General features: G+C 35.1%; 1 protein-coding gene across 3 annotated transcripts in view; it reads left to right on the top strand.

Moving 5' to 3' along the window:
- Csmd3 (CUB and Sushi multiple domains 3) overlaps positions 1-19950 on the top strand; it is a 976820-nt gene that overhangs the window by 615588 nt on the left and 341282 nt on the right. For all 3 annotated transcript variants that reach the window (XM_038342099.2, XM_038342098.2, XM_042055667.1), the window contains 3 exons: positions 2006-2122; positions 5773-5988; positions 8046-8234. In XM_038342099.2, the coding sequence (XP_038198027.1) occupies positions 2006-2122; positions 5773-5988; positions 8046-8234 (522 nt within the window). The remainder of the gene's footprint in view (positions 1-2005; positions 2123-5772; positions 5989-8045; positions 8235-19950) is intronic.

The following is a 19950-nucleotide window of genomic DNA, read 5'->3' as shown; positions in this document are numbered from 1 at the left end:
ACCACTGCTGCTTTCTTCCTCTTTTCTGTGAAAATAAATCAAAATGGATTCAGTTACAAACATATAAAAATGCAGGCTGAAAAAAAAAAAAAAAAACACTCCCCCTAAGATTGAGAAGTGAAGTGGCGTGAGTTTTGTCAGAAGTTACAGCCGGTTCATCTATGTATTATTCAGTTCAGGCTGTACCTTCTGTTTACAACATGGTTTTCATCACCTCTACCTAGTCCTTGTCATGAGGGAAGATCGCATTTGTCATTTCATGATTAAATATTTAAGGACTTTCCGTGCTATCATATTTTAGGAACTGCCTTACGCCAATTTGTTTTTTAAAAGAAGGTTCAAAAGAACCATCATTTGGCACATCTTCCCTGTACTTGCTACGATGCCAGTCATATAAATCAACACTCTTGTGATTACACGTGACAAAACCACACGCTGCTGCTAAAAAGAATAAAAATAAAAACAGAAATTGTCATTCAGCTCATCAAGTCTAAAAAGGCACAGTGGAATGCTTGTCATAGATGATAATAAGCAAGGACTCAAATTTCATCTTCCACTGAGAGTTTTCTCTGTGCATTTGAGTAATCTACAGAAACAGGCGTTTTCCAAAAGGAGAGCTGATCACACAGAGGACCTGCCAAGGAAGACAACATGTGTACTTAAATCTTCACAATAATAAAAGATGAAGAGCTCTTCAATGTTTCAATATGAAGAGCTGAAGAAAACCACCTTAGGAATCCATAGGCAGACTAGTGTCTGCAGTAAGGCAGCACTTCTTATTCTTTGACTTGCTCTGTGTCAGGGGATCATTATATCCTAGGACTGATAAAATTATAGTTGTATAAGAGTATAAGGTTTGCTGACCCTATAAAGCATTATAGTTGGTATGAGAAATGAATATTCACCAAGAGAGTAAGGAAAAGAAAATGAACAAGCAGGAATTTTTTTTTTTTTTTGGTTTTTAGACACAGGGTTTCCCTGTAATTTCTAGAGCCTGTCCTGGAACAGGCTCTTGTAGACCAGGCTGGCCTCGATCTCAGAGATCCGCCTGCCTCTGCCTCCCGAGTGCTGGGATTAAAGGCGTGTGCCACCACTGCCCGGCAAGCAGGAAAAATTTAAAGCCATGATGCCAAACTTAATTTTTATTGCGGGTAAAGTAGATAGATCCAGGTGCAACATAAATCCTCCTCATCTCTACAAGTAAATCCTGACCTATATCTAGTTTTGATTTCTTTCAATTTTTAGCATTGATAAAATTACATAGTTGGTGATTTTGGTGTATTCTGTAGGCATTGATCACTTTTATATAATAGAAGATATAAATATTTCTCTCAGAGTACATAAATATTGATTCAGTTAGTTTAATCAATGGCAGATTATAAACATTTATTTGTCTCGACTTTCCTGAAATATTGCTTACAAACTCTATCCTCAAGGTAGCTGTGACTTCTGTGTCAAGGCAAGAATCCCACTTTGTTTATTATATTCATTCTCATTGAAATATGGATGTCCAGAAAATTCCAAAGCTTCTTCAACTTACTTCACTGCCTTAGAAGGAATCTTTTGATGTGTGACACATATCCCTCCAGGAATATACAGAAAACAATTTTACACAATTAACTCATTTTTTTAGTGTGTAATAAGAGAAACGGCTAAACAATTAATTACTCCTGTTTAATTGACCATTAATTTATGCAAATGTTGCTTATAATTAGAACAGAGTAAAGATATACTTCAAATTCAAATGTGCAATCCTGAACTATGTTCTCTTGGGGCCAGTCATAATGCTCAGCGAGTATTAATGCATTTTTCTTCCCTGGTGCTGCAATGGATGAGAGGATTTTGCTGTATTTGGAAGAGGTCTTTACACACTCCTCTTATTGTGAGGAAGTTGATTAGACAAACATAATGAGACTTATCCTGTTTCAAGAGAGGAGATAAGAGATTTGTTCAGCCTCTGCCTCTCCAACTGTGACTGACTGTAATGTTCTTTCTGTAATTTCAGCATTATGTGGAGGAGATGTGAGAGGCCCTAGTGGGACAATCTTATCACCGGGTTACCCAGAATTTTATCCAAACTCTCTGAATTGTACGTGGACAGTTGATGTAACCCATGGAAAAGGTAAGTAGTTTTTTAATTCAAGACTATCATTTGAGTTTTCATTGGGTCTATTATTTATTTTAGCTATTTTTTTTCATGTTCAAAACTAGGTAAGTATAAACATAAAATTCAATATGAAAAACCATGTTGAAAATGGAGGCCACAGTTTTGTTTCTTGGCCATACAGACCCAAACAATCATACACACACACACACACACACACACACACACACACACACACACAAAAAATAAAAAAAAAAATTAAAAAAAAAACCTGTATTAATTAAAACACTGTTTGGTCAATGGCTCAGGCATATTCAGCTATATTCTGCCCTGCCATTGCCAGAGCAGCTTCTTTATTAAACAATGGTAACAAAACATAATCATAGCATAGAGCGGAATCTCACATCAAAATGTAGCATAGGTATATATGCTTTTCTAGAATACCACATCATGTTAATTTTTAAATAAAAGTTTCACTAGTTTTATCTTCCTTTTCTTATGGCATAGAAAATTAATAGTATTTGGAGTTTTCTCATCAGCAAAACCTGAAAGACATCTGCTTCACATGGAGCTTAATTCATATTTATGTATATTTGTTTATAAAGTATTGTTATAATGGTATCTCCACATACATTTATAAGTATTCCATGAATACTTCTGTGTCAAATATCAAGAATGGAACATCAAGTATGTCTCACATCATTAAGATGAACTTGAACATCAAGTATGTCTCACATCGTTAAGATGAACTTTAAAATTGTGTGCAGTGCATAGCAGATGTTGATTTTAAAAATAAGCATGCAAGTGAAAGGCGACGTAGGACCGTGGTGATCAATTGGTTCAACTGGAATGCTACTGGAAAATTAGCAAGACAATTCATCTCAATAGCAGCACTGAGAAGATTATTACCCTGCAATATTACAGTAATAAGGATCCATTATTATTTACCTGAAAACATAGAATGATCTTTAAATTCTGATTTTAAGTAATTTTCCATTTTTAATTGTTGACACATTGTAATTATATATATTTTTTTGGTTTTCGAGACAGGGTTTCTCTGCAGCTTTAGAGTTTGTCCTGAAACTAGCTCTTGTAGACCAGGCTGGTCTCGAACTCACAGAGATCCTCCTGCCTCTGCCTCCCGAGTGCTGGGATTAAAGGCGTGCACCACCACCGCATGGCGTGATTATATATTTTATTATTGCCATTGAAAACCCTAATGAATAAAAAGTAAAAATTAGCATTGAGTAAATACTGCCAGAGTTTTTTTAAGTCTAAGTTGTTTTCGGTAAACGTAAATTTGTGTTTTTATAAGAGATTTTTACTTTTAATAAAATTCTACACCATCTTATTGAAAGGTTAGTCTTATATGTAGGCTTTTCTAGTTAGGTTTCCTTAATCACTTATATGCTACTAAGAGAACCTGTTAAAATAAGAATACAGGAAGTAGCAGAAGCAGTAAGATACTTAACTTTATAAAACTGGTTTGAGTTGTATTCTAAGATACAGAACTTTCTGTTGGAAATCAAGGAAAGCATCCTGTTAATTCATTGCGAGGTGGACTAATGGAGTTTAAAATAAGCTCCCTGGTATTATCCAAGAAAATGGAGGGCTCCACACTGCTTGCTATGTAAACAGAGGTTTAATTAACACTTAAGGTTTCACATTATCACAGGTTGTAAGTGTTAATTAAGTCAGCATTTACATGGCAGGGATGCAAGTTTAGGAGCCCTTCTTTAAGAGCTAGTAAAATTGTCTTGAAGCACTGTTCCAAAGGCAAGACAAGGTGATGTGAAGGACTTCGGGTTGGGAGAAGAGGACCGCCTACACTTCTCTAGACTACACCGATCTCTTCCTCTTGGTATCTAGAATCATAGTGGGCTATCTTTTTATGACTAGTTACTATTAAAGGCAATTATTCCTTTATAAAACCTTAATCAATTCTAGAAATCTTACACATGATTGGATCTCCAATGTTCGAACACCTCCACAAAAATGTAAATAATACCTAAAACATCAAACTATTGTTTTAGGTCTCCTCCTGGGAGAATGATCTAGCTATGGGAATTCCTACCTCTAAAAAGTTTCAGCTTTCTACACCAAACACATATGTTCCAGGGAGTTTCCCTTAGCGAAGCCCATACTCATTCTCATTAAGTTTTGATACTACAGCATACTACTAATCAATGCGTTTTTAATCATACTACTCATCTTTTTCGATTATTTTGGCTTTAAGGTTTTGATTACAGGTATCCCCAATATCTAACATTGTGGATTATACATTCAACAGATTTTTTTTATACCTCCATTTCATTCTCAGTTTTGACTTCAATAGTCTTGGATGGAGTTTTAAAAATAATCGCATCCCATTTATATTTGTATTATACTCAGAATATTCTCCTACTTAAGTGTGAACAGTAATAGTTTAGAAATTTAATTATATTGTCATTCAGCCTACACTGGTTCTATTTTACAGCAATATGCATTAAATTTTTAAGTATATTTTAATAAGTCAAGAATTTAATTCAAGTTGGTCATGTTAGATCTTATCTTTAAATTCAGCCCTCCGAAGGCTAAGTCAGGAGGATTGTGATTTCAGATTCCCTGTTGAGCTATGTAAGGTATTCCTTTCCCCCACTGGAAAGTCATTTTATTGATAGAAAGAGCAAAACAAAAACAAAATAGAACAAAAATAAAAAAGCAGAAACTACTTGACAATGACCCTATCGGCATTAATTTTTAGTAGAAACCTTTCATTTTTTTCCCTGAAACTCGATGCGTATTGTATAAACATTTAATACAAGCATAAACATGTTCATTTTTCTCAGATGTTATCCCACTGTCGCTCGCTTTGCTCTGGGCCTTCCTCAGTCGCAGAAATAGAACTGAGAGGTGTAAGCAGAGCTGCGTGGTGACACATGCCTATGGCAATGTGCATCAGAACGGCCACTCAGAATTGAATGCACAGCCTCAGGGCCCAGTCATTCTGTTCTCACACGTTTATGCACAGAACGAAATGCAGGTGTGCATCAAAAGTAGCATTTTCATATTCCCAGTGGCACAACCCAGTTCATGACAAAAATGCAAAGCCCCTCGATAATCATCAACACCAAGCAGGTAAATGAATGTGATCGATTAGCAACCCACATTTGTATGTGATAATATAAATAAAACACATATATCTTAAGTGAGCACTAATCAGACCCCAAAGTATAATAATCTATAACTCAATTATAGAAGCTATAAAAGCATATATATAAAATAAAACCTTGACTGTGATGTTAGAAGTTCACGGATTGACTGTCCCTTGCACTAGCATCACAAATGTGCTCATTGGTTCAGGCACTTTTGGTAAACAGGTATTTTGTTAGTCAAAACTCAATAAATTTCATGAGTAAAATCCCCATTTCAATATTATAAGGAAAGTTTGAAAAGTATGAAAATAAATAAATAGTAATAACTCACTGTATCTGCCTTCTTTATTTTGTCTGAATTAGGCTTAGGTTTATTTGAAAGTTGAATATTGTTGATAAATAAGCTGAAGGATGCACAAAAGATCATGAATAGTCTGTATATTTGTAACATGATGGCAGTGGCTTTCATTTTAGAAAAGAAAGCAAGCTTATGAAAGCTAAACATTGACTTCCTTCACCTGTTTTGGTCCACAGGGGTGCAGTTCAACTTCCACACTTTTCATTTAGAAGACCACCATGACTATTTACTCATCACAGAGAACGGTAGTTTTACCCAGCCCCTGGCACGCCTCACTGGTTCTGAACTTCCTTCAACAATCAACGCTGGTCTCTATGGAAACTTCAGGGCTCAGTTGCGCTTCATTTCGGACTTTTCAATATCATATGAAGGATTCAACATCACATTCTCTGGTAAGAAAATGATCAAGAATTTCTTTAGCAAACCTTAAGCAATTAAGGTTATATAATTATTATTAACATGACAAACAAAAATGGAAAAATTACAGAAAAGATGAAAAACATTTAAAGTAGAAAAACACAGAAAAAATGATCTCTCAGCAAGTTTAAAATGCCTTGAGGATTATCTGTAGTAACGCATCGTAAAACATAAAACAAAAGCCAAATAGAGAAGTAGTGAATAAATAATTTCTATAAAAAGTCACTAAAGTTACAATCATTTAATTTCCTTTATAAAATTCATGTGATATTTTGATGGCCAAAATCAGCTAAAATACCTACAGAATTTAGAGTATTTCTATATTTACTATTTGTATTATATAAGTATTAAATACATTATATATACATATATCTTTACAATATTGGCTTTTGCTGTATCAATTAGACTAAAAAAAGTGAACTTAACTAGTGAAATCTATCTAGTTTTGTGTGTCTTATGAATATATACTGACTGACCAAGTAAAAAATAAACTTCATTATGTACATTATATTATATATCATTTTCATTATTTGGGAGTATACAATCTACAAGAGAATAAATATGAATATGATTTTATATAGAATAGCATCATTTATAAACAAATAATACTGTCAGAATAATTCCTTGCCTAAAGTTTCATATGGTGTTGCAAACTCTCATTAAAAGAAAAAAACATATATATTTCCAATAGAAATATTTATTTACATTTATTTTCATTTATTTACATTTGTAGCCAGACTGTGAGGGAGAGAAATTCATCTGTCCCTGAATCACCCAAAGCAGTGTTACCACTTAAGGGAAAGTTGAAATCAAAGATAGAAAATCACAGCTGTGTATCCAAGCCTTTAGTACTTTGCAGAAGGCCCTCACCGGGTAAGAGTTCTCTCCAGGTGATAGGAATAATATGCTATTGGGCTGTTTTCAACTCCAGCATGAATATCCTACAAGGATCCTAATTCCAGAGCCCAGTTTTAGTATAACTTGAGTTCCAAGAAAAGTTATTATTAGGTGCAGCATCATAAAAAAATGCCTGCCACATGAAGTTGTATTTTATAATTATAATGGGATAAATAGCATAATGAAATAGTAAATAATTATAGTCTGATTGAGAACATTACATTTAATGCTCAAACAATGATGCAAATGTAATTGTCATCTATAATAAAGTTCTTACATGTGTTTAAGCACAAATACAAGTGTGGATATTGTTTTTAAAGGTATTTATTTAAATTACCATACTTATCTATACGAATAATTTCAGTAATCTATAATCTCTAGTAAATAAGTATAATCAATTCAAATATAGATATTTAAAATACATCCAAATAATTCACACATAAAAAATTAAGGTGAAAAGAAATTCCTGATTATTTTTTTCCATGATGAAGTATTCTGGAACTATCTTTAGGTCAACTGTTTCTTAAGGTTGTATATAAATTATAATTTTTATCCAAACAATTATATTACTTTGGAAACTTTTTAGTGGGAAGGGTTCCTGTATAAATTCATCATGTAATCACGCCAGTGTGGGGTACTCGTTCTTACATCAACTTTTCCATCTGAAGCTAGGAGTTCTTCAGAACATGGCTTAATTAAATGCCTCATACTAGAGGCACTAGATCCATCACCATTTAAATTAAAACAGTTGAATGAATTGTAATTTATTTTTTTGCTCATAATGATTTCTTTACAAATGTTATTTTTGTTTGAAAATACCCATCTCTCATATCATTACTATAATTCAAAACTCGGTGAAGTGGAAAAGATTTCCAATTCTGAAAAAAAAAAATCATGAGATTATGGTTATATTTTCAGCTTCTCACTCGGGTAACATTTCCCCGTCCTCACTGAATTTCACACATGAACGTATTCTTTTAGTTATTAGATATACCACAGCAAAAGAAAACGATGCACCCCATCGTGCATTACTCCTTTTACACATAATACAGTAAGGGCCGAAATAGAAGAAAAGTGTATTTAAAATGATGACTCTCTTTTCACTATCTCTGGATGACTTGTTTGCCCTTTACAGAATATAATCTTGAGCCTTGTGAAGACCCTGGAATTCCTCAGTATGGTAGCCGAGTTGGGTTCAGCTTTGGGGTTGGTGATACTCTGACCTTCTCATGTTCATCGGGTTACCGACTGGAAGGTTCTTCGGAGATCATCTGTCTTGGCGGTGGCCGGCGAGTGTGGAGTGCACCTCTGCCAAGGTGTGTGGGTACGTGGTCAGCTGCTTTCATTTGCTTGTATGTGTAGTCACTGTCCATGAACTTGCATGGTTACACACTTTTTTTTTTTTAGAAAAAATATGTTGAATTTCTCCATTTATTTCACATTAGTATTTCTATTTTCTTTTCAACTTGGCGATCTGGTGTACCCAAATTACTCTGCTGCTGCAGTCAAACAACTATGCTTCTAAAGTTATTTTCAGATAACAATACTAAAGAACAAATGAAACAGATATGCAGTTACAGGATAAATACATTGGTGATTTGTAGATAGATAGATAACAGATGGATAAAAATCACAAAACATGAAATAATACATGGATTCACTTCTTAAGAGTTAAAATTAACTTCTAGATTTCTTAATGCTTCCTTTCATGCATTGTTTATCCTGTACCCAAGTGTCTGATCTACAGGACTAATCTTTTTTTTTTTTTTTAATTTTGATAACTAACTCTCAACAATGAGATGGGAGCTATCAAGTCGAGGATGAGATAAATGTTTAGAAAAGTAAACTGGCCCATTATTAAATGGACAAACACTCAGAAAACACTGTTAAACCATTTCCATAGAAACATCGACAAAGTGAATTCTCTATTATTTTGATGGTGTTTTCTGAATGATTCTTTGGTAATATTTTGGAATTCACAGGAAAAAAATTACAAGAAAAATGTGTCAAACAGACAAGAATTTTTGTTTTTTTTCTTTTTATTGATTTATTGAGCTGTACATTTTTCTCTGCTTACCTCCCTGCCTCTCCCCTCCCCTTTAACCCTCTCCCATGGTCCCCATGCTGCCAATTTACTCACGAGATCTCAGACAAGAGGTATTTAAGGCACCCATTGGCTCACAATTAGTGGATTAAGATGGTTATTTATGTTGTGAAATAAGGATTAGCAGTAATTTAAAAATAAAAGGCTTGGAGCTAATTTTTAAAATGGATACTTTGACTAAAGAAGAGGTAAAAATAAGTAGATTTTTTGTTAATATTGAAGTTAATTCCATATTTAAAATAGAAATGCCAGAGAAAAACAATCTCAGGCCAATAATAATCAGTGTTTATTTTTGTATAAGAAAAAAAAATTGGTTGTGAGCCTAGCCTTTAATGGCTGTGCCATCTCAAAAAAAGAAAAAGATAGGTGGACCTATTTATATGGAAACACTTATAATTGGGCATAATTCAAAATAATAGAACTTCAGCAAATGAAGATATGCTAGACTCCCTCAAGCATCAGAATCCCGTTTAATCCTCACAATGCAATGTCAAATTTTTCTATATTTTTTGTTAGAACTTGATCCCTATATATTAATTACCTGAGGTCAAGTTGGTAAGTGGTAGGATTTGGAAATTTGGAAAGGTGCCTGAATTTTCTGAGTTCTTTTCTGAAAAGGACTTTGGCAATATGTACTGTGCATGAGACAAATGGATCCAAAGTCATACAGTGACTGTTTAAATCGACCCAAACACTTGAGGTAAAGAGATGAGGTAATAACATTGGCACTTCTTAAAAGCATAACCTAATGGCTTGTGGTTGATAAAGGGGTACATTAAAGAACATGTGGACTGATAGAGAAAAACACAACTGGGTGCTGGATGACTACTTATTTATAATTTCCACTCTACCTAATGTTCCCTTCCACTTTCTTAAGGTAACACTGACTCAATGTAGCAAAGAAAGCAGAATCTCTTAACTCTCTAGCGTTGCTTAGGAAAAAGAGTCTCACGGGCTAACCCAGTCTAGTTTGAAACATTTGATGCACCTGCCTCATATTCATGAGCACTGGGGTCAACGCCGAGTATGTGCCACTATACCCTTGTTAGCTGATTGATTCGAAATAAATTTACCATCATCTGTCTCCATCATTTCGTTTACTCATTAAAGTGAACATAGACGCCTGAACAAAATTAGCCTCACTACTACACTTTGATTCTTAGCCTTCAAATAACCCTACTGCCTATCGTTCTTGCTCTTGGGGACTTGACATCCTCCCCTCCACATACAGTTCAACCTCCGCTCTCGGCTCACAACCGGACCATCCACCTCCCTTGTGGATGATTAGAGGGTGGTGAACAGAAGTATTTGACCAGTGCTTCAGATACCTAAGCACATGTTTTGAACCATTGTATAAAACAAAACAAACAAACAAACACCCCTTTTTATTGTACTCAAGCCACATTCAATCAATCAATCAGTAAAATACTAGATAGAAAAGTACTCTAATGCTGAGTGCATTGATTTCATAATATAAATCTAAGTGTTCATTTATGTTTGTTTACTGTCTTCTTATTTATTAAAGAGTTTCTTATTTAAAACATGATAAAGAAATAAAAGAAATCATGATTGTTTTGTAACAGATTACCAATAATAAGCAAAAAACTGTAACAATAGCCTGATTTTATGCTTCTTAAATTATTGCAGCATTTCTAAATTACTTTTGATTAATATGCCTTTCTGAAATCAGAAAAGTACTACTTTTTCTTATTACTAATATCCATCTTTATTAAAAAGATGATGAATAGGAGCCATAGCACATGCTATAGTCCGTTAGTGAGCTAAAAGGTACTAAATACATAAGGCTTCACAGTCATATGACTTCAGTAGAAACTTTTCAAATCTGACATTGAATTGCAATAGAGGTAATTGATAATATATTAAAGAAAAGAGATAGTAGTATTCTAACAAAAAAATGCTTACAAAACCATGTTTCAGATTGGGTGTGACTATGGGATCAATTTGCTAACACCTGTACCAAACTTAAAATAAAAATAAAAATAAAAACTTCACTGAACCTAAAATCTCCTTCAATTTAGAATTGATTCTAAAGGAAATAAAAGGAATGGGATAATTTCATATTCATTTTTTATCCTGGAATTTGCTTATTAAAGTGCATATAATTAATTACAAAAAACATAGATTTGTCATAATTCTAAAGATTTCAAATTGTTTGCCTCTGAGTTGGAGAGATGGTTCAACCATTAAAGGCTAGGCTCACACCCAAATTGTTTGTTTGTTTCTTCCTTTCTCCCTGTTTTTCTCTGTCTTTCTTTCTCTCCTTTCTTTTGTGTTTCTCTCTCTCTCTCTCTCTCTCTCTCTCTCTCTCTCTCTCTCTCTCTCTCTCTCGGTGTGTGTGTGTGTGTTTGTGTGTGTGCATGTGTGTATGTATATGTCTGTGTATGTGTATGAGAGACAGAAGAGAGAGAGACAGTATGAAGGAGAACAGTTACCACACAACCTTATTCTCAAACAATTCCAAATCTTTCTATATATCCAGACCTTTCTTAAGAGGATTCTGCATTCCCAGCTTTACACTGGTCCTCTCCATATGGACATCCTCCCACAGGCGCACTGATTTCACGGTGCCAAAACAGAATGCGTTATCTTTTCAGCCAAATCAACCCTTACTGCTGTCCTCTTTACTGCAATTACAGCATCATTCTCATCCAATCGCCCAAGCTAGAAGTTATGTCATCTCTCTCTCCTTGCTCCTTTTATTTTTCTCTCTAATATGAGTCATCTGTGAGCCTAACCATATAAAACTCCTGTTCAAATTTCTCATTTCATTCTCATCAACACTATTTATTCTGATTCATTTTACTCCTCACAGAGACTATCAAAATAGCATGACACACTGTATGCTAAGTTTAGATGTAGATAGAGATGATATAGATAATGTGCATTTTATATACCATTACTTAGTCTTTTATGTATTCATATTCCATATAATAGAAGAGGATATTATCTTCCTATCTTATAAAGTAATTGCATTAATTATATTACTTGTTGAATTCTTGAAACATCATTTGGTGATGCTGTCTCACATATTTTTGCTACTAAATAACAACACAAATTTAGAAGGTTGATGCAACACAATTTATTTCCTGGTGGTTTTGTGGATTATAAGTTTGTTTTGTTTATGTTCTATTTTTAAGGAAACTCAATAGTTTTATGGTCTCAGAAACTGCAATCAAGAGATTGTCGAGGAATAAGCTCCCACAGAGATTTAGCACCCTCATTTAAAGTCATACAGTTGTTTGGAAATAATCTGATCTGAATAGTTCTTGAAACTAAGCCTCAGTTATTTAATTCATTTCACCTACATGTTCTTATCTTTTGGACTTCCTTGTAAAGGTGATTCCTTCATTAATCCAGCAAAGAGATTCTGCTGTAGGAAATCCTACAGCCAGTAGCCCTTAAGTTACCCACCTATTGGGGTGTAGCAGCTTATACTATTTATGTCTATGTAAAGTATGCATGCAGCCTCTCTTCCTGCTGCAAACAAGATTCGGTTGCTGTTCTCCATTCCAGAAGAGGATATTGATTTGTGAGTCTACCCCTAAATAAATAACCATCTATTATTCTCATTTCTGAGCCTGTATGGAGTTTCTTTTAAGAATCCTTCTTCAAGATTCTCTCCAGTGAGTCTCCTAGAAGAAGGAGTCCTTTAGTAGGGCAACCACATGATCATGGAAAGTTACAAGGAACACATTGCATCGCTTTTAAAGGGAGGTACTATATCAAAACATGGATATCAAGAAATTAGTGCCATGAGGGTTCACCTTGCATTCTGTTCAACCTGCCAATCATCCTTAGAAAATCCAAAAGATTTCTCTACTCTCATGAAGGACAAAGTGACTTGGCATTGCTTACTTGATAACTTTAAAACTCTCCAAGCCCTTTAATAGTTGGCATTAATTTTTTTTATTACTATTTCTCTATTGGCTCCTTTCATAGTGGAATAGAACCCCATGGGGTGCCTTGCCATTCCCTAACATAGCACCACTCTCTAAATCACAGTGTTAAAGCTCTCTAGAGGCTAGGTTCCCTGTTCCCTTTCCCAAAGCAATGTGCCTTATCCTCTCTGAGGATTGGATGGTGGTGGGGTGGGAGGTTGTGTGGAGGAAATGGGAGGAGGGGAAGGAGTGGGAATTTGGATTGGTTAGTATAATGGAAAAAAAAAAGGTAGTTTGTTTTCTTTTAAAAAATTTAAAAAGATAAAAAAAACTCTCTAGAGGCTGGTTATTCAAAAGCTCGGCTACCACAGTGGCATAATCAAATAAACAATCAAATTATTTAACCTGAAAAATACCTATCCAAATTCACAATTAATAAACAGTAACACCATTGTTCCCTTTCTGGAACACTCTGAATTCTATTCAGTTACATCTTAAGTGCCTTCATGTAGCACAGTTCACACTGACAGTATTATCTTTCATTATCTACGTTATTAGTTTAGTAACATAAATAAGACTGTAAGTTTCAATTTTTGTTCTTTTTAAAAAGAACGGACTTTTTGAAAGAAACATTTTAATGATACAAAGATGATGATGTCACCCTCCTGGCTTACATTTTTCCTTTGTTTGTCCACATCCCCTAGGATGAATTTGGAAAGTTTCTCACATCCTTCACCCTCACCTTCTAATTCCGGCAAACATTCTCTCATCTTCTTTGCCCACACTGATAAGCTCTATTTGACCTCCCTGGCGTGCAGTTAGAGGTCCATGCAGTTCTCCAGAGCATTTACTGTATCTTCCTTTCTCTAGATCTCATCATTTTCTGCTGAATTGCTTCTTTATCTACCCAGTGTTTAGCATATAGAAAGCTTTCAGTAAATTTGTAGAGGTGATAAAAAAAAATCTGAATATATAACACAGATAAGCTCTCTTTTCTTTCATAGTTTCAACTTACTAGTCTTCATTTACACACACACACAAGCTGTATTCCAGGGGAAATAGAGTCAGCATGGTCAATGATACGGAGTTATAAATTCACTGGGTCCTTGAGCTTTCTTACTTTTCCTTATCCTTAAGTGCATTTCTGTTGTTTGATTATTAACCCACAACATTACTCTAATTATAAACCAAACAAGGAAGATGCAATGAAAGCTACTGAAAGGCAGCTACAAATTCACTATAATAATAATAATATTGGAAACAAAGGTCAATGCTGCAATATTGTGAATAGATGTTATCTTATGTCTAGACATGGAAGAAATAGTTCCCTAATATGAATAAAAGTCAACCAGAAGCAATGATAAATTTTATCAATAAATTATAAGCCGTTTATTTTTTATTTTTTTAATATTTCCATTCAAAACAATTTACACTTCCTCCCCTCCTCCCATTCCCCTCCCGCTCCCCCACTCACTCTCCTCTCCCCCCTCCCTCCTTAAGAGAGGGCGGGGAACCCTGCCCTGTGGGAAGTCCAAGCTCCCCCCCCCCCAGCCCCCATCCAGTCCTAGGAAGCTTTGCATCCAAATAGACAATAGACTAGGGTCCCAAACAGCCAGTACATGCAGTAGAAACAAGTCCCAGTGCCTTTATCAATGGCTTCTCAGTCAGCCCCCATTTTCAGCCACATTCAGAGAGTCCGGTTTGATCGCATGCTCGTTCAGTCCCAGTCCAGCTGGATTTGGTGAGCTCCCATTAGAACAGGCACACTGCCTCAGTGAGGGGTGGGGGGACCAACCCCTTGCAGTCCAGACTTCCTTGCTCATCTTCTCCTTCTTCTGCTCTTCAACTGGGCCTTGGGGGCTCAGTCCGTTGCTCTGATGAGGGTTATAAGAGAAACTTAAGAGGCAGAAAAGCAGAAGGAAGTAGGGAATGGTTCTGGTTGGTGGAGTTTCACTGAGGGCAATGCTCTTAAACACTTCTTATTCTTTAGGAATTTGTACACAGGTAAATTTGTCGTAAATCATTTCAGTCCTCGCCATTCCATTGGAAGACGATCCTCTGAAGTCAGTTATTTTAACGCCCGTGCTGTGTACATACAGCTTGTGTTTTGTGATAGCTGTGTGCCTGTGAAAGCCCAGGCCCTCCTCATGACATGTGTGTTGATTAGAGTGGGCCCCCAAATATCTGTGTGCTACAGGAAAGTGCTCACTGCAGTGTCCTTCTGTGTCCTGAGAGCCCCAGATTTGTATGCACATTGTTTTTGTTTGTTTATAATTTGAGGAAAACATAAATAGCAGATTCAAAAATAAATCTCCTATTCTACAGATGTCCTTCTGCTCTAACTATATGTCTTGCAGCAAGTTAGAAAAAAATTAGTCTGTACATTGGAAGGTAAGACAAAGATGAGTTAGATTTTGGAGATCTACATAAGAAGCTGTCCTTTTTAGGGAAGCTTAAGTTCCCAAAACGAAGTGAAGACTAGCATAAATATATGCGTGTGTACTTCAAGGTTCTGTCTAGAAACAACTTCAATGGTGGGAGTGTTACACCCCAAATAATCATAAAATTCTAGATGTAGTTACTAATCCTTTACATAAACTCTGGCCTTCACTCTGGTGTGGGAACATGCCAAAGTTGAGAAATATCTGTATCATATTTTTTACTTGCATCTGTGTCTGAGTGTCAGTGAAACCCAAACAAATTGGAAAAAATAAAACGTCTCTCCAAAGAGTGGAATTTTTAGAGAAATGAATGGTGTAATATTACCCGACACAGCGTGTTGTCCATCTCTCTTGTCATCACACAGTTCCCCGTGGGTTTCAGCTTTGATACTTTCACCTCATTAGAAGTGTCCTTGCTAGTCTCTAGTAAATATGAGTACCAATTCAGTTTTAACCTATCATAACAAAATATCTAATATTTGTATTTGTTTCAAAATTGCTTACTAGTCTCTTGTAAAGAATATATAAACATTCTGACAGGTTAATATCTCTTCCCTAAGAGAATACATTAATACTAGTTTCATTCAAAATATTTCTGATTGAGAGCAAAAAAATTATTCTGTATAGATACAAGTTATAAAAACAAAAGGGCTGGAGGGATAACTTACTGGTTAAGAGAATATATGACTCATAAAGGAACTCATAAAGAGTTCCCAGAACTCTTGTCAGATGACTTAACAACACCCATATCTCTAGCTTCAAGGGATTAGGTGACCTATTTTGGACTCTGCAGTCACCTGTACTCATACATGCACATTCACACAAATATGCAAATAATTAAAAATAAAATTAAAATATAGAAATATTAATTAGGTCAGTTATTTCATGTTTGTTGTGGAGTTGTCTACTGCATATCAGACAGCCTCATATACATGAGACTCAGCAAAGACTGTAGACAAGCGGAGGAGACAATTAAATGTTACTGTTACTTGTAGGTGAATTAGATTTTGATGCCATACCTCAGGAGAGGGTAGGATCTAATTGAAATTGCAATAGCCTGACAATACCTAAAATCCTTTTGAAATTAGAAAGAAAGGTCATTGTTACATTTGGTGAATATATTTTAAAATTACTTCTAATTCTAGGTTTTTGTAAAGTACGTCGGTTTATTTGCTTTGTGTATATGTGAATAGCATTGCATTTTTCTCATTCAACCATTTTAAAAAATTAAAATATGCACACCATAATGTGAAGACTGGTACCTATGAATGGTGTGTGTATCATCTAATAATGTACTAGATCTAGATGAGATATTTTCAAATGAACTTGGAGTTTTAAAATGCAGAGATGAACATTGATACAAACTAGAGTTATCAATAGTAACAGTGCATTGTTCTTTGTAGACACCCAGCCCACAATTCAAGGTAATGTTAAGGGTAGGTTTAAGTTGATGATAACAGGCACACAATATGACCATTTTGCCTAGTAAATGTAGACAGCCCATAATCAAAGGCACAAATACCTGTGACACTCCCCTTTGCTGCTTATATAAGATTTTTAGCTCTTTCCTTTTGCTTTAGCTAAAGCTTATTCTTTCTAAATCAAGTTTCAATGCAGTATACAGCAGCAGAACTCATTGTGTTCTGTGATTTACACAGAACATTACTGTGAAAATCACATAATGTCATAAGGAAGGCATTATGAATTAAAACTGAAATCCAAGAGGGGCATGTGTGTTTAGGCATGAGAGAGATTGCTCATTAAAATGAGTATTCAACATCATAATCATAAAAATTTCCAAAACAAATTACTGTTAAAACACAGGAAATAATGGACCAAATGCCTAGAAACTGTTTTCAGAATTCATATTGAATATTGAGCTACAAGCAGGTGTTTTAAATAAGATCATTCACCCCAACACAATTTAAGTTTCTGGCAGCGAGCTGCTCTTCTGCATCTTTGTCTTCTATTCATGTGCTATCTTTGAATCCAAGCTCAAGCATCGATAAACAAAAATGTAGGTAACATTTATTTTTTTCATAGGCTTTAATCAGTCTAAAAATTGTGTGTTTCAAACATTGATAGTTTTTATTCTGTGTATTTTTACTAAGCCTTTCTGAATTTGTGGTATTTCAAAGATTTGTTTTGTTGGATGCAGAATTCTTCAAGTTTTTATTCTCTTTCTAACATATCAAATCAAATGTCAATTTTAGTATTTTTTAATAATTTCTCAAGTAAATGCTTCTTTTAAATTCTGGAAAACATGGTAAGTTTCTTTCTATCCTCATTCTTTGTTAATATAAAATAATCTCCCACTTGCTTAATCAAGTTCCAACTTTTCAAAAGAATAAGAAGCAAGGGATAATTCTACCTCCGATTGAAACATATTATAAAGCTTGCTGTAATTTAATCATTAGTTTAAAATAAAATTTGAGTAAAAGATTACTTAATTCTCATTCTCACATGGGAGTAAACATATAGCGAGCTAAAAAATATTAAAATTTAAATGAACAGCATCTGTGGAGCCAGCTCAGCGAGTAAACTGCTTGTTAACAGACATGAGGATCTAGGGGTGGCTCTGAACACACCAGTGACACCAGCAGTTTAGAAGACAGAGGCATGCAGTTCTCTTGAGTTTTCTATCCAAATATTCTAGCTGCTTCAGGAGCCCCAGGTTTAATGAGTGATTCCATTTCAAAGGATAAGGTAGAGTATTAGTCTGTAAACCTACTTCCTTTATTTCCCTTAACACTAAGTAATGTCCCCTGTCTGCACAAGGTAACACATCATTTAAAGGGTCACACTATTTGGCTTTGTATCATTTTTGTACTTTAGACAAAAAGCTTGATATAAAAATATGGATAATGGCCCTTGGAGAATGGCGAAATCTGTAACTCACACACTGATTGTAACACTTAGCTTGTATCACTTTTCCTCTGTTGAGCAATGTTCCCACTGGGAAGAGTGAATATCAGTACCTGTCTAATAATATGAATGCAGTGAGTGCAGACAGAGCAGAGTCTCCTGTGTGATAAATGTACTTACTGGGTTTGTGCTGTGTACATGAGAAGCACTTGACAGTGATCTTCCAGTTTTCACCACTGTTTCGAAAGACTATTAAAATCAGGAAATACATTAGACACATTATTTCTGTCAGCTATTTGTTTCACTCTAAAGAAGACAACAACAGAGAACAAACAAACCTTTGTGTCTAAGGAAAGATTTGTTTCGGTTTTCGAGACAGGGTTTCTCTGTGTAACAGCTCTGGCTGTCCTGGGACCCACTTTGTAGACAAAACTGGTCTTGAACTCATGGAGATCCACCTGTCTTTGCTGTGATTAAAGGCATGTGTCACCACCACACAGCAAGGAAGATGGTTTTTTGTTTCTAGTAGAAGGCTAGTGAACAGGCATTCTCCTCCAAAATTAACATGTCTGTTTTAATCAACTACGTAGTACCAAATAACAAAATGATGGTTTGGTAGACAGCGGAAAAATCTCTTTCCTCAAACAAGTCAAGCTTATGTAGCTACACACCCTTTCTTTTTTCAGCTTCCTTTTGACCCCTCAGTTATATGCAGCTGTGCTCAAGATGAAGCTAACACTGTCTTTTTCTTTGTTTTATTAAATTTACTTTTCCTACAAGGATAATCTTATTTCACAGACCTTTCTGCTTTCTGAAGAAGCTGAGATATATGTTTAGTCTTAGCAGAGTCAATTTATTAACAAACAGCAACTCTCCAATGGCATCCTGTAGTCTGGAGCAAGAGAGGAAGGCTAGTTTCTTTCTTACCTTTCATGTATCACCTAGGGCTTGTGTTTGGCTGGACAGAAATTATCGCCTGGATTCACCATGCGTGGAGTGGAGTGCAATGACAGATGCTCATTTTTGTTAATTTGGTACTGTAGTCAGGCACTGGTAAGGGATTTACGTTCATCAAGCCATACGTTCTCTCAGCAATGTGATGTACACAGCAGGTGATGCTCATGAATACTGGCGAAACAAGACACTCACAAAGAAATGTATCTTGAGTCTCTATTTGAGAAAGGCCCCACAGAACTTATTGCATGTATTTTTACGTCACTACAGAATCCCCATTGAGCAGAAATTAACTTAAATTCATTAATTTGCATATAAACCAAATTATAAGGCCTCTCTGCTTTCAAGCTACCTAACTCAATGCAGAACTTGGATTATTGCCTTATAAGAAGGACTAGACAAAATAAAAAGAAAGGTTTTAATAGAGATGATGGAGAATCTTGTAAGCTATGTTAGGCAATAGAATTCTACTAACTAGTTTGAAGTAAAAGAGGAAATCTTGCAGTATTTTTTGTGAATTTGCATGAATAGATAATAAACGTGTGTTTCCTAGTTTCAATTTGCTTTACTGAATCCAATTAGATGGCTATTCTAATACTCCAACTATAAAATTTAGGAACAAGTGAAATGAAATTGGAAAGATAAGACCATATTTTTAAACATGAGCAATAGTTGTGTTTGAAAGTTTTAGACTGCTTGATGATAAACTCTTTAGCTCTCCAACATTCATGCAGAAACACCTATTTCTAGTAAGAGTTCTTTTCTGAGATCTACTGT

This window comes from Arvicola amphibius, chromosome 9, assembly GCF_903992535.2.
Source record: "Arvicola amphibius chromosome 9, mArvAmp1.2, whole genome shotgun sequence".
Lineage (NCBI taxonomy): Eukaryota > Metazoa > Chordata > Mammalia > Rodentia > Cricetidae > Arvicola > Arvicola amphibius.
The sequence above is the reverse complement of the archived record's forward strand: the minus strand, read 5'-3'. Positions and strand labels throughout refer to the sequence as shown.